Source organism: Mandrillus leucophaeus, unplaced genomic scaffold (genome assembly GCF_000951045.1).
Source record: "Mandrillus leucophaeus isolate KB7577 unplaced genomic scaffold, Mleu.le_1.0 Scaffold145, whole genome shotgun sequence".
Lineage (NCBI taxonomy): Eukaryota > Metazoa > Chordata > Mammalia > Primates > Cercopithecidae > Mandrillus > Mandrillus leucophaeus.
The window spans coordinates 1264874-1279677 of record NW_012101421.1 but is presented as its reverse complement, the minus strand read 5'-3'; the positions used below and the strand labels follow the sequence as shown (position 1 = coordinate 1279677).

General features: G+C 39.2%; 1 protein-coding gene across 3 annotated transcripts in view; it reads right to left on the bottom strand.

Annotated features, from left to right (window-relative positions):
* Positions 1–14804, bottom strand: part of RNF138 (ring finger protein 138, E3 ubiquitin protein ligase) — a 45432-nt gene that overhangs the window by 17033 nt on the left and 13595 nt on the right. For 2 of the 3 annotated variants that reach the window (XM_011974382.1, XM_011974383.1), the window contains 2 exons: positions 9685–9850; positions 7748–7863 (listed from right to left, as the gene is read on the bottom strand). The exons of the other annotated variant lie outside the window; for it this stretch is intronic. In XM_011974382.1, the coding sequence (XP_011829772.1) occupies positions 7748–7863; positions 9685–9850 (282 nt within the window). The remainder of the gene's footprint in view (positions 1–7747; positions 7864–9684; positions 9851–14804) is intronic. 3 annotated transcript variants of the gene reach the window in all.

Genomic DNA, 14804 nt, shown 5'->3' with positions numbered 1-14804 from the left:
ACATCATTGGGGAAGATGCAAATTTCAGCAACAGTCCTTTTTATATTTAGAAAATAGGCCTAAAATTTTGGGGCTTTTTTTTTTTTTTTTTTTTTTTTTGAGATGGAGTTTCGCTCTTCTTGCCCGGGCTGGAATGCAGTGGCACAATCGTGGCTCACTGCAACCTCCGTCTCCCGGGTTCAAGTGATTCTCCTGCCTCAGCCTCCTGAGAAGTTGGCATTACCGGCATGCACAACCACACCCAGCTCGTTTTGTATTTTTAGTAGAGACAGAGTTTCTCCACGTTGGTCAGGCTGGTCTCGAACTCCCGACCTCAGGGGATCCGCTTGCCTTGGCCTCCCAAAGTGCTGAGATTATAAGCGTGAGCTACCACACACAGCCAGGATTGAAAATTTTTATTTTATCCTATGGCATACATTTTCCATTTGGATCTACTTTTTTTTTTTTTTTTTTTTTGAGACAGTCTTGCTCTGTCTCCCAGGCTGGAGTGCAGTAGCGCAATCTCGGCTCATTGCAAACTCCTCCTCCTGGGTTCAAGTGATTCTCATGCCTCTGCCTCCCGAGTAGCTGGGTCTACCGGCACATGCCACCATGCCTGGCTAATTTTTGTATTTTTAGTAGAGTCAGGGTTTTACATGTTGGCCCAGCTGGTCCTGACCTCAAGTGATCCACTCACCTGGATCTCCCAAAGTGCAGGGCTTACAGGCGTGAGCCACCGCACCCAGCCAGTACTATGCATAGCTTTAAATAAACAAACACTGGGGATACATACTCAATTCTTTTACTGATAGGGTAATGCAATCACAAAACTTCTGATTTAAAGCATTTAATATCAAAGTTAATACCCTTTTTAAACATGTTCTCCTTTCTATCTACCATTGTAACTCTCAATTTTTCCATTACTATCATTATCATCATTCTAGTTCTTCTTAGTCATCCTTGTTTCATGCCTGGCCTGTTGTATTCATCATGCCTGCTCATCCTTGTATCATGCCTGCTCATTTAGCTCAGAATAGGTTCAACAATAGAAAATCAATTACAGTAAATTATTATTTTTTTTAAATTATATGATTTTATCAGATACAGAAACACCAATAAAATTCAACTCCATAATAAAACAAAAACAAAAATTTATTTTCCCATAGTTATGTCTGTTGCTTTTAAATTTAATGTTCTATATCTCACTTGGTTTACTGCATTTAATAGGATATCTATCCAATGTTAAAGAGTAAGCACAATGCTTTTTAAAAATATAAATGCCTAGACTCCAGATATCAGAATATCTGGAACTCTAGCCAGATGTATATATGTTTTTAATTTCATATATGATTCTGATTTGAGTAAAACTATTTAATGGGGAAATCTTAAATTCAGGGTAATGCTGACATGGAGCAGATAAACTGTAAAACTAAAAGATCTATGCTAAAAAACTATAGTAAATATTATACTTATTTGTAAAATTATAGGTGTATTCCCACTAAAATCAGGAACAAGAAAAAGGTGCCTGCTATTTAACACTGAATAGAAAACCTACTCAATGCAATAAATCAAGTATTATCTAGAACAGTAGGTTTAAAAGGAGCAGACAAAACTGTAGGAAAATATGATTTTCTATATAATAAATGTAGAAGAATCAACAGATAGATTTTAAGAACTACCAGATTAGAACTATTACAACTAATAAATCATCAAAGTTGCTGAAAACAAGATTAACATAAAAATCAATTGATATTTCTACTTTCTAGTAATAACTAATTAGATTATCAAACAGGGAAAAAAGGGCTCATTTTTATAGCAACAAAAACTATAAGATTTTACTAGAAAAAGATATAAAACATTTACTCATGTTCTAAATGAACTGTTAATGCATTTTTTTAAAATGAGAAAGAGGCTGGACGCAGTGGCTCACTCCTGTAATCCCAGCACTTTGGGAGGCTAAGGCAGGTGGATCACCTGAGGCCAGGAGGCCAAGACCAGCTTGGCCAACATGGCGAAACTCTGTCTGTACCAAAAATACAAAAATTAGCCAGGCGTGGTAGTGCATGCCTGTAGTCCCCGTTACTCGGGAGTCTGAGGCAGAAGAATCACTTGAACCCAGCGGCGGAGGTTGTAGTGAGCTGAGATAGCGCCACTGCACTCCAGTCTGACAGAGAGAGTGAGACTCTGTCTCAAAAAAATAAAAATAATAAATAAAATAAAATGAGAAAGAGGCCAGGCACCACAGTGGCTCATGCCTGTGATCTCAACACTCTGGGAGGCTACGGCAGGAGGACTGTTTGATCCCCAGAGTTTGAGATCGGTCTGGGCAACACAGTGAGACCCTGCTTCAATAAAATAAATAATAAAATAAGAGAGGTCATATTTCTAGATGAATGAAAAATGGATCACCTCCTACTGCCACCTCCCTACCCCCGGAAAAAACACCAGAATGCAGAGATGTGTAGAACAGAAGTGGCATTATAAATCAGTAGACAAAGAACCGGCTCCTCAATGAATGGTACCAAAACAAATGGTTTATCACATAGGGAAAATTTTTCCTACCTCACATTATACATCTCAAATAAATGTGAAAAGCTCAGCTTTTAAAGTTTAAGAAGAAAATATCTTTTATAACCTTGATGTAGAAAAAATTTCTCAAGCATGATATAAAAAGAAAATTAAAGAATATACATATACATATAAATACAAGTGCTGTAATCCCAGCACTTTGGGAGTGTAATACATGTAAATACATGTAAATACTTTTCTATGTCAAAAGACACCATACAAAACCAGCCAAAGACTAAACAAAGATATCTGCAATGCATGTAACAAAGGATTTTTTTTTTCTTTTTTTGAGACAGAGTCTCGCTCTGTTGCCCAGGCTGGAGTGTACTGACACGATCCCAGCTCACTGCAACCTTGGCCTCCCAGGTTCAAGCAATTCTCCTGCCTCAGCCTCCTGAGTAGCTGGGATTACAGGTGCGCATCACGACGCCCAGCTAATTTTTGTATTTTTAGTAGAGACAAGGTTTCACCATGTTGGCCAGGCTGGTCTCAAACTTCTGACCTAGTGATCTGCCCACCTCGGCCTCCCAAAGTGCTGGGATCACAGGCGGGAACCACCGCGCCAGCATTATCATTATTTTTTGAGAAAGAGTCTTGCCCTATCTCCCAGACTGGAATGCAGTGGCCAGATCTCGGATCACTGCAACCTCTGCCTCCCGGGTTTAAGCAATTCTCCTGCCTCAGCTTCCTGAGTAGTTGGGACTACAGTTGTGTGTCACCACGCCTGGCTAATTTTTTTATTTTTAGTAGAGACAAGGTTTCACCATGTTGGCCAGGCTGGTCTTGAACTCCTGACCTCAGGTGATCTGCCCACCTCAGCCTCCCAAAGCTGGGATTACAGGCGTAAGCCACTGCACCCAGCCATAACAAAAGATTATTATCCAGAATATATGAAGAATACCTATGAACAAGAAAAAGAACATTTTAATACTATGCCAGATTTCTTCATAGTTATTTAGCCACTTAAAATATTAAACAATCTGGAGAGAAATTTATTAGGAAAAATAAAAGACTGCTGGGAATTTTCCTTTTTTAGTTTTTGTGAAGAGCTGTATTTGAAATAAACTGTATGAGCCTACTGATACCCAGTTATTAATGTTTACAAAGAGTCAAGATTAGTAGGAACAGTCTGAAAACAGACCAAATGATTTCCAAGGAAGATAAAACTGAAATGTCTTCTGTATCTTAATGATTACATTCATCTTCCCTCCTCCTCCCCACTTCCTGTGGTTAAAGAAAACAAAAATATATAACCTTATGTTAGAAGCAGAATTTTGTTATAAAATAGGAATGGCCTTAGTAAAATTAGCACTGCTATCTAATTATTATGGGAAACTACCCCACACCAATGCAAGAATTTTACTAAAACATCCTCCAATATTTACTAATTTATAGTAAACAGTACTACTCTGAATGATATGAATGAAAGTGGCATAGATTATTTTAGATGGCTCAACTGGAAGTTATAGCTTACAGTTAGATATATGGAAAAAATAATGTCTGTTTTACCGATTCCTGTATATTCAATAACATGTGGAGTGTGTCCAGCACTTCAGAAGGTATAATAAACAGTATGAATTCGTGAAATGATCTATGAATTTATTTTGCAATTTTTTTTCTACTCAGATAATGCCACTTTAAGAATTTCCATAGCCATGCTCTATTCAGCTGTCTTCTTCAGGTTCTGGTATCTATTTCCTCCTCTCTCCTGCTTTCAGCAGACCCAGAGCACACCACTATTCCTTGTGGCTTCCTATACCCTACTTATATAGTGTACCTAATATACTATTCTTTGAAAATAGTCCCTTTACTAAATTCTCCTCAAACTGCATAATTAGAGCCCACTGTTTTCCTGCTCAGACCATGAGTATACCATGGATCATATCTTATTTTTCCTACCATTAAAACAAACAAACAAAAAATTTCTGGCTGGGCACGGTGGTTCATGCCTGTAATCCCAACACTTTGGGAGGCCAAGGCAGGTAGATCAATCACCTGAGGTCAGGAGTTTGAGACCAGCCTGGCCAACATGGTGAAACCCTATCTCTACAAAAAATGCAAAAATTAATTAGTTGGGAGTGGTCGTGGGCACCTGTAATCCCAGCTACTTGGGAGGCTTAGGCAGGAGAATCACTTGAACCTGGGAGGTGGATGTTGCAGTGAGCTGAGATCGCGTCATTGCACTCCAGCCTGGGCAACAAGGGCAAAACTCTGTCTACAAATAAATAAATTAAAAATAAAAAAAAATAAACATTTCTGGCTGGGCATGGTGGCTCACACCTGTAATCCCAGCACTTTGAGAAGCCAAGGCAGGTGGATCGCCTGAGGTCAGGAGTTCGAGACCAGCGTGGGCAACAAATTGAGAACCCCAGCTCAATTTGTTTAACACCAAAAACCCCCCCGCCCCCCAAAAAATCAAAAATTAGATGGACGTGGTGGCATGCGCCTGTGGTCCTAGCTACATGGGAGACTGAGGCAGAATGATTGTTTGAGCTCAGGAGGTTGAGGCTATAGTGAGCCATGTTCACGCCATTGCATTCCAGCCTGGATGACAGAGCAAGACCCTGTCTAAAAACAAAACAGAACAAACAAAATAAATTTAAAAATTAAAAAAAAAAAACACTTTTCCTTCCTTTGCCAATTTTCTTACTGACTAAAAATCCATATGCAAACTCAGTTATTCCATTGCAATCAGAACTCTGCATAGGATATAGAAATAAGTAAGACTAAAAAGCTCATTCTAGGTGAGGAGACAGGCTGAAATAAATAAATAAATACAACAGTTCTACCAAGAAGAAGAAATTCTAGAGTTCAGGAAGAATTTTACTGAGCAGCTAATACTTGGTCTAAGTCTTCAAGGAGAAGAAAAAAGTCGACCAGCTGGCAAAATGCAGGTTGGGATATTACTGGTAAAAGTGTGGAGGTGAGGGAGTGATAATGATGATGATGAGGAAGAAATAACATTTTTCAAGCAAAGTACCATTCAAGTTTCTTTACCTGTATTAACTCATTTATTAACTTCAACCCAATGAGGTCCTAATATCATCATCGCCTCTCATACTTTTCCTTAAACAGATGAGACAACTGTGGCAGTTTCTTGCCAATGTAATACAATTAGTAAGTGACATCTGAAATTTGAACCCAGCACTCTGGGTCCAAGCCTACATTTTTAACCACAGTCATATTGTTTTTCAAGAATGGCAAAGATACGGAACAAATAATTCAACATGGCTAAGGCATGTGATGCAATGATGGATAACCAAGAAAGAGGCTATAAAAAGAGAGGAAAGGGCCAGATCAGAAAGGCTTTGGAATAAGGAATTTTGTCGTGTGTGTGTGTGTGTGTGTGTGTTTTAGACGGAGTCTGACTCTGTCGCCCAGGCTAGGTTTCCTAGGTTCAAGTGATTCTCCTGCCTCAGCCTCCCAAGTAGCTGGGAATATAGGCATGTGCCACCATGCCTGGCTAATTTTTGTATTTTTAGTAGAAACAAGGTTTCACTATATTGTCCAGGCTGGTCTTGAACACCTGACCTCAAGTGATCTGCCCACCGTGGCCTCCCAAAGTGCTGGGATTACAGGTGTGAGCCACCGCGCCCAGCCGGAATTTTGTCTTTTATACTTCATTAATATTACTTTGGCGACAGAATGCAACACAGATTAGAGGATAACTACCAACTAAAAGGCTATTATCATAGTTCGAGTGAGAGATGATGAGGGCCTGAGCTAGGGAAGTGACAAGATAAAAGTATAGATGAGGAATATTGCTACTAGGAATCAAGTGTCTATGACCAAGTGGATCTAAGAAGTAAGGGGGAGGAAGGCCTGTCTCCTGACAAGAAAATTTGGTCATTAAAAGCAGTGATTATAGTCATGTACACTAAGAACTTTACTGAAAGCTGGGGATATGCTCAACAAGACAAACACCATCCCCTCACACAAGAACAGTCTACTGGGTAAAAAAGCAGATAGGAAATTACAATAAAGTAGAAGTACAACAATAAGAAAAACATAGAAATGAAGAAACCCAGAAGGACTAAACAAAACTACAAGAGCAACAAATTTCAACCAAATTTCCTTGACACTAACAAATCGTAAAATGACAACCTGAAAAGATTTTTCAGACTAGGCAATCAGAAAATTACTACAGATCTTTACCAGACAATCACTAAAGATCTTTACCAGAAATTTCAACTGAGTAGGGAAGACGCCCAATGTAGTATGATCAACATGAAGTGCTCACGGGCGGTTAAGTTACTAAAAATTAGCAATATGTAAAATGAAAAGCCACTAAAATAAAATCTTACAGACTGCTTAACATACTGCCTCCTGGGAACCTTTCTATAATAGTGGCAATATTGTCTTTCCTTACACAGTTATGTGTGTGCTTACTACTGAAGTTTTCAAAATTAACAATGCATTGTTATAGGGATACATGCATGGGTGATGATACATAAAGAAAATCAAAGGAATGAATAATCCAAATAAGAGGATAGTGGTTGCATCTAGAAGTATACGGTTCAAATGGGGCAGGAGTTCACACAGAGATTCTAAAGTTCTGAAAAATGTCCTATTTCTTGACCTGGGTTAATAGGTAACTGGATGTTTATCATTATTTTTTTAAACCACAAGTGCATTTTGGCCATTTTTCTGTGTAAAATACATTTCATAAAAATGTTTAATGTACATAAATCTGAAATAAGATACAAATCAATCCAAATCTAGTTGTTTAAAAGAAATGAGACTCAAATAGAACTGCATTGCACCTAGTTTCACTTTGACATGACATTTTAGAATAAAAATTTCAAACTCTAAGTCTATCCCTTAGATAGCAAAGAAAAAATAGGCTGTAGTTTGCAAATACATTACTGAAAAGATTTTTCTATAGTTTTTCAAATCACTTCAGTTGCAAAATCAGTAAGAGAAAAATCTCCAACTTATTTTTTACTCAAAAATGAAAATTCTTAGAATGATTTTAAATAACATAAGCTTAAGTTCATGAAGTTCATCTCCCAGATGAGATCTTACGTGTGCCAAACAGATTTTGAAGGCAAATGCTGTAGTTCTGATACTTGGCAATTCACTTTAAAAACACATGTGTACATACACACACACCTCACCCCAAATACCTTATCATATAGTTCCCAAAACAATTTCCATTTCAATTATGAAAATTCTGTATTTAGGAATAAGTATTGCTTACCTGTTCCCTACTGAATCTTGAGAGATCTGAAAGTTTGGAATGATAGAAGAAACACCATATTCATCCTGATACTTCTTACAAGATTTGTAATGATGTCTCATGCGATAGAATTTAATCTGTAAATTATTAAAATGTGACTTTTAATTTAAAATAGAACTCATAAGATTTGAGATAGTGTCAAAAAGAGGGAAAAAAAACTAAATACTCCTTTTAAACAAGAGTTGTATTTTTTTTAAGTAAATGATTTCATCCTTAAGTAGGAGTTAAAAATAGATAATACATTTCTGTTCATTAAATGAAGAGATGGAGAAGAGTCCATCTGTCCATAAATTCACTGCAAAAAATAGCAAATAACTTCACACTTGAAAAGATACTACTAGTAGTAGACAAAAAAATTAAAAGCACTAAGAGGATGCCAGATGCTATTGGGCATGTCTTCTTATTTAACTTCTGCAGCCTGGCAGAGTTAGAAAGCACTTTAAAAAAATTAAGTTCCTAGCTGGGTGCAGTGGCTCACACTTGTAATCCCAGCCCTTTGGGAGGCTGGGGCGGTGGACTGCTTGAGTTCAGGGGTTCGAGACCAGCCTGAGCAACATTGTAAAACCCCGTTTATAAAAAAAATACAAAAATTAGCCAGGTGTAATCTCAGCTACCTGAGGGGCTGAGGCAGGAGGATTGCTTAAAGCCTGGGAAGTCAAAGCTGCAGTGAGCCAAGACTGTGCCACTGTACTCCAGCCTGGGTGACAAAGTGAGACCTTGTCTCCAAAAAAAGAAAAAAAAATTAAGTTCCCAGGAATACTTGGAACATTTTTCAGTTTCTCACTGAGAGGAATAGCCAGAATCCCTCAAGTGTGTTTTCTAGCTTCAATTCATTGCCCTGTCAAACACTTCCTTCAAAAAGATGGAAAAGCAGATCTGACTTGTGTGAATGCATGAAATAGCAACCAGTTTTGCTCTGAATTCATTAGCTATTAGAAAAAATGTCGGTGATAAATCTATGGACACATGGATATATTCAAAGCCTAACCACCCCTCACTATTTTATTCCTTCTCCAAATGCTAGAACAATAAAATCCAGATTAGAGAATTAATGCTGGTTATTTGTTAACACCTGATTTTCCTACATGTTCCTTAAAATTAACCAAATATGTTGTGATTTCTTTCTTTTTTTTTTCTGACAGTTTTGTTCTTGTTGCCCAGTGTGGAGTGCAATGGCACAATCTCAGCTCACCACAACCTCCACCTCCTGGGTTCAAACAGTTCTGCCTCAGCCTCCCAAGTAGCTGGGATTATAGGCATGCACCACCACACCAGCTGATTTTTGTATTTTTAGTAGAGATAGGGTTTCACCATGTTGGTCAGGGTGGTCTCGAACTCCTGACCTCAGGTCATCTACCCACCTTGGCCTCCCAAAGTGCTGGGATTATAGGCGTAAGCCACCATGCCCGGAGCTTGTGATTTCTTAAATACATAAATATATAAGTAAAGTGAGCAGCTAGAGAGTTCCTTAACTACATAAATCCATGTGCCCAAACTAGTAACATGTCTATGTGCAAAGCTGCAATAATGATGCTACCATGAGAAAAACTTAAGGGTTGAATTTGTACCAGAATGAGGTTTAAATGAGCTAAATGCCAGTTTGCTAATTTAGTTACTTTAAGTAAGTAATCAATGAGAAACTACTTTTAGAAAAATGCCATGCTAAATATCATGAAATTCAGTGATTTTTTTTCAGTGTCATTTCTCAGTAAGTTTATAATCTAGTAAGATCTATGACCACAGCTTTTTTTGGCCTTTTCTATCCAATTCCCAGTCTAAATGTCTTTCATCTTTTCAAAAAAAAACAAACAAAAAAAGCAGCAACCAAGAAAATTCAAACAAGAATTTCAGAGTAGAAACTTGGCTTCCAAAGAAGAGATATGTCACATTTACTCTACCTGTTTTGCACAGCATCTGCAGCTACCAGAAAACTTCCGCATTATATTTTCAAGGTCTAAGGCCCGTTCAGGACATGCTCTCTCTCTTCTAGTCACATTTCCACGACACAGGGGACAATGTGCTCCGCTTTCCCTCATTGCAGTCAGGAAACATTTTCTACAGAAGCTAAACCAAACATTATGACACATTAATTACAGAAAAAAATTACTCTTTTCATCTCTATAAATACAAACAAGTGATTATAAATATGTATTCAAATTAAATAAGTTAAGCTACTCATATGCACATAAATCTCAGAAGTTTAAGAACTGTATATGTAATTATCAGAGTAAGACTGATAACTGGACTAGATGGTAAGGTTTTAAAAATTACACTCAAGTCTTCTTTACAACTTCCTAACACAGTATATGATGAATAAATATTAATGCTACATATTAATAATATTACTAGAGGAAACATGGTACAAAGGAAGAACTGGATCCTGGCTCTGCCATTTAGTAGCTGTGTAATCTTAGGCCAACAAATTAACCCACACTGGATCTCCATTCCACCCCTTACAAAATAAAAGGATGAATGACATAAGCTTTTGTCTCAAACTCATGTATTTGTGACATGTTGTTCCACAAGACATAAACAGGTCTACTACAAAAGAGCACACAAATGATTTGGGAAGTTCTAGAATAAAGTTAATAGGTTTTACCCAAAGTTAGGTGTTACCCAAAGTTATCTGCGTGTTAATAGGTGTTACTCAAAGTTATCTGGTCAGGAAATAGGAAAATTTCCCAAACTGTGCAATGGAATGTAATTTGAGAAATATTTAAGAATACTTCCGGCTTTAAACATTTATAACCAACTTTCTAATTAGAATCAAACTAAAATCTTTTTATCTCCTCTAGCCCTACCAAATACCTTATTTGATCATTTTGCTTTTAAGAGAACCAGTTAAATTACAGACATATATATCTGGGATCTAGAATATATATACATTTAATCCAATCTTCTATAAATATATATGAATATTCCTCATAACAAAAGTTGAGGGGAAATGGTGCAGTAACAGATCACATAATCTGAGTTTCCTAATCATGTAGCACCTTTTTTTTTTTTTTTTTGAGACGGAGTCTCGCTCTGTCGCCCAGGCTGGAGTGCAGTGGCCGGATCTCAGCTCACTGCAAGCTCCGCCTCCCGGGTTTACGCCATTCTCCTACCTCAGCCTCCCGAGTAGCTGGGACTACAGGTGCCCGCCACCTTGCCTGGCTAGTTTTTTTGTATTTTTTAGTAGAGACGAGGTTTCACCGGGTTAGCCAGGATGGTCTCAGTCTCCTGACCTCGTGATCCGCCCGTCTTGGCCTCCCAAAGTGCTGGGATTACAGGCTTGAGCCACCGCGCCTGGCCAATGTAGCACTTTTAAACAAGTCAGTTTTCCCCTATAAAATCCGTTTCCTCAGTCATGAAATATTAAAAGTATCTACAACTGACTGGGCTGTTCAGAGGATTAAAATAGATAACACATATAAAATGCTTAACACAGTATTTGTGATAGTCAGGAAAGTGCTCAACAAATGGTAGCTAACATCATTAAAACAGCACTAGAAGTCATTACCAATTAATACTACAAACCAAAACATTAGGCAGGGTGCAGTGGCTCATGCCTATAATCCCAGTGCTTTGGGAGGTCAAGGCTGGAGGATGGCTTGAGGCAAGGAGTTGAAGACTAGCCTGGGCAACATAGCAAGACACTGTCTCTACAAAAATCAAAAATAAAAAAAATTAGCTGGTTATGATAGCATGCACGTCCAGTCCCAGCTACTCAGGAGGCTGAGGCGAAGGATCACTTGAGCACAGAAGGTTGAAGCTGTAGTGAGCTATGAAAGTGCCACTGCATTCCAGCCTGGGTGACAGAGCAATACTGTCCCTCAAAACACAATAACAATTAAAAATATTTACCATTGCCAGAAACCAAAATAACGCAAAGTAAACAAGATGCCAGTTTTCACTTGTCAAACTAAAAACTAATTTTATTTATTTATCTTTATTTTTTTGAGACAGAGCTTTGCTCTGTCGCCCAGGCTGGAGTGCACTGATGCAATCTCGGTTCACTGCAACCTCGGCCTCCAGGGCTCAAGTAATTTTCCTGCCTCAGCCTCCCCAGTAGGTGGGACTACAGGCACACACCACTGCGATGGCTAATTTTTGTACTTTTTGTAGAGATGGGATTTCGCCAGTTGCCCAGGTTAGTCTTGAACTCCTGAGTTCAAGTGATCCAGTTGTCTCGGCCTCCCAAAGTGTTGGGATTACAGGCGTGAGCCATGGTGCCCAGCAAAACTAGTTTTAAATATAGTAAAAGTAACCAAATCTGGGCACAGCAGCATGTACCTGTAGTCTTAGCCACTTGGGAGGCTGAGGTGGGAGGGTTTCTTGAGCCAATGAGTTCAAGGCCCACCTGGGTAACACAGCATGACCCTCTCTCTAAAAAAATAGTAATAATAAAACAATGGCCAGGCACAGTGGCTCACACCTGTAATCCTGCACTTTGAGAGGCTAGCGCAGCAAATGGCTTAATCTCACAAGACCAGCCTGAGCAACATGGCGAAACCCCATCTCTACTAGCCTGGCATGGTGGCGCATGCCTGTAGTCCCAGCTACTCGGGAGGCTGAGGTAAGAGGATCACTTGAGCCTGGGAGGCGGAGGTTGCAGTGAGCCAAGATTGTGCCACTGCACTACAGCCTGAGTGACAGAGTGAGACCTTGTTCCAAAAAAAAAAGAAAAGAAAAAGACAAAAATGAAAAAGGTAGGAAATACCAAGTGTTAGGGAGGATATGAACCAACCTAAACTCACATTGGATGCTATGGGAGTACAAATTTATACAACCATTTGGAAAACTGGGTGGCAATATCCATTAGAGTCCATAAATTCCACTCTGAAATATATACCCATCAAACCTATATACATAAAACCATGGGCAGTGGCTTATGCCTATAATCCCAGCACTTTGGGAGGCCAAGGCGGGAGGATTACTGGAGGCCAGGAGTTTGAGGCCAGACTGGACAACATAATGAGATTCTGCTCCTATAAAAAACTTAAAAATAAAAATAAAAAATTAGCTGGGCATGGTGGTGCATGCCTGTAGTCCTACCTACTTGAGAGACTAAGAAAGAAGGATTGCTTGAGCCCAGGGGGTCAAGGCTGCAGTGAGCTATGATCACTCCATTACACTCCTGCCTGAGCAAAAGTGAGACCCTGCATTTATTTGAAAACAAAAATTACATATATAATCAGAAAAAATTTGCTAGAAAGTTCTTAGCCACACTATTTATAATAGCCCCAAACTGAAAACTATACATAGGTCTGCCAACAGAAGAATGCATAACTAATTATGGTATATTCACAAAATGAAAACTACAATATGATGTATTGAGAACGAAAATGTTACAGCTATAAGCAACAACATGAACATAATGATAAAATGTTGAGTTAAGCCAGATATAAAAGAGTACAAACTGCATGATTCTATTTTTAGAATCTACAAAAAGCAGTTCAACTATTTAAAGGTCAGAATAATGGTATCCTGAAGGAGGTGGGATATGTTCCCTTGGTGAAGGGAACATTAAGGGAATTTCTGGGATGCTAATGTTCTGTTGCTTGACATAGGTGCTGAATGGTTGCTTGATATGGGTGTACTCAATTTGGGAAAATTCACTGAGATGGACATTTGTGATAGGGACACGTTTCTGTATGCATTTTATACTTAAATAAAAAATATTTGGCCAGGCATGGTGGCTAATGCCTGTAATCCCAGCACTTTGGGGAGCCGAGGCGGGTGGATCACCTGAAGTCAGGAGTTCAAGACCAGCTTGGCCAACATGGCAAAACTCTATCTACACTAAAAATACAAAAATCAGCCAGGTGTGGTGGAGGGTGCCTGTAATCCCAGCTACTCAGGAGGCTGAGGCAGGAGATTCACTTGTACCTGGGAGGCGGAGGCTGCAGTGAACCGAGATCACACCACTGCCCTCCACTCTGGGCAACAGAGCGGGACTGTGTCTCAAAAAAAAGAAAAGGAGTACCCCTTACACAAGGGGAGTTATATTAAAACTGTTATAAAAATAACTAAATAAGACCGGGAGCAGTGGCTCACGCCTGTAATCCCAGCACTTTGGGAGGCCGAGGCGAGTGGATCACAAGGTCAGGAGTTTGAGACTAGCCTGGTCAACATGGTGAAACCCCGTCTTGACTAATGATACAAAAAATTAGCCAGGCGTGGTGGCGCGCGCCTGTAAGCCAGCTGCTTGGGAGGCTGAGACAGGAGAATCATTTGAATCTGGGAGGCAGAGGTTGCAGTAAGCTGAGATCACACCATTGCACTCCAGCCTGGGTGACAGGGTGAGACTGTCTCAAAAACAAAACAAAACAAAAAACAAACAAAAAACTAAATTAAGATTATCTTCTAACTGGCCTTAAAAAAAAACCTAAAATTTAAAAAAGAATGAATTACTAGAAAAAAAAGAAAGTGGGCCAGGTGCAGTGGATCACACCTGTAATCCCAGCACTTTGGGAGGCTGAGGAGGGCGGATTGCTTGAGCTCAGGAGTTTGAGACCAGCCTGGCCAACATGGTGAAACCCTGTCTCTACTAAAATACAAAAATACAAAAAAAATTAGCCAGGCATGGCGGCGTGCACCTGTAGTCCCAGCTACTCGGGAGGCTGAGGCAGGAGAATTGCTTAAACCCAGAAGGCAGAGGTTGCAGTGAGCCGAGATCACGCCACTGCACTCCAGTCTGGGTGACAGTGCGAGACTCCATCTCCAAAAAAAAAAAAAGAAAAAAAGGAAAGTGAATTTAACCAGAGACAGTTAACACATTAGAGCCCTAATCCAGTGGCCCAACAGCCACAGAAGACAGAGAAAATTATGTTTAAAGAAACAAAAGGAGAAAGTGAGAGTGAGGGGAATTTCCAGAGCTAAAAAATATGTCAGCAGAATAGAGACAAGTGAATGACCTGTACAATAAATTTAAGAGTCACAACCAGATAGATTACTGGAAAAAATTTCAAATAATAATTTTTCGGCCAAGCGTGGTGGCTCACGCCTGTAATCATAGCACCTTGGGAGGCCAAGG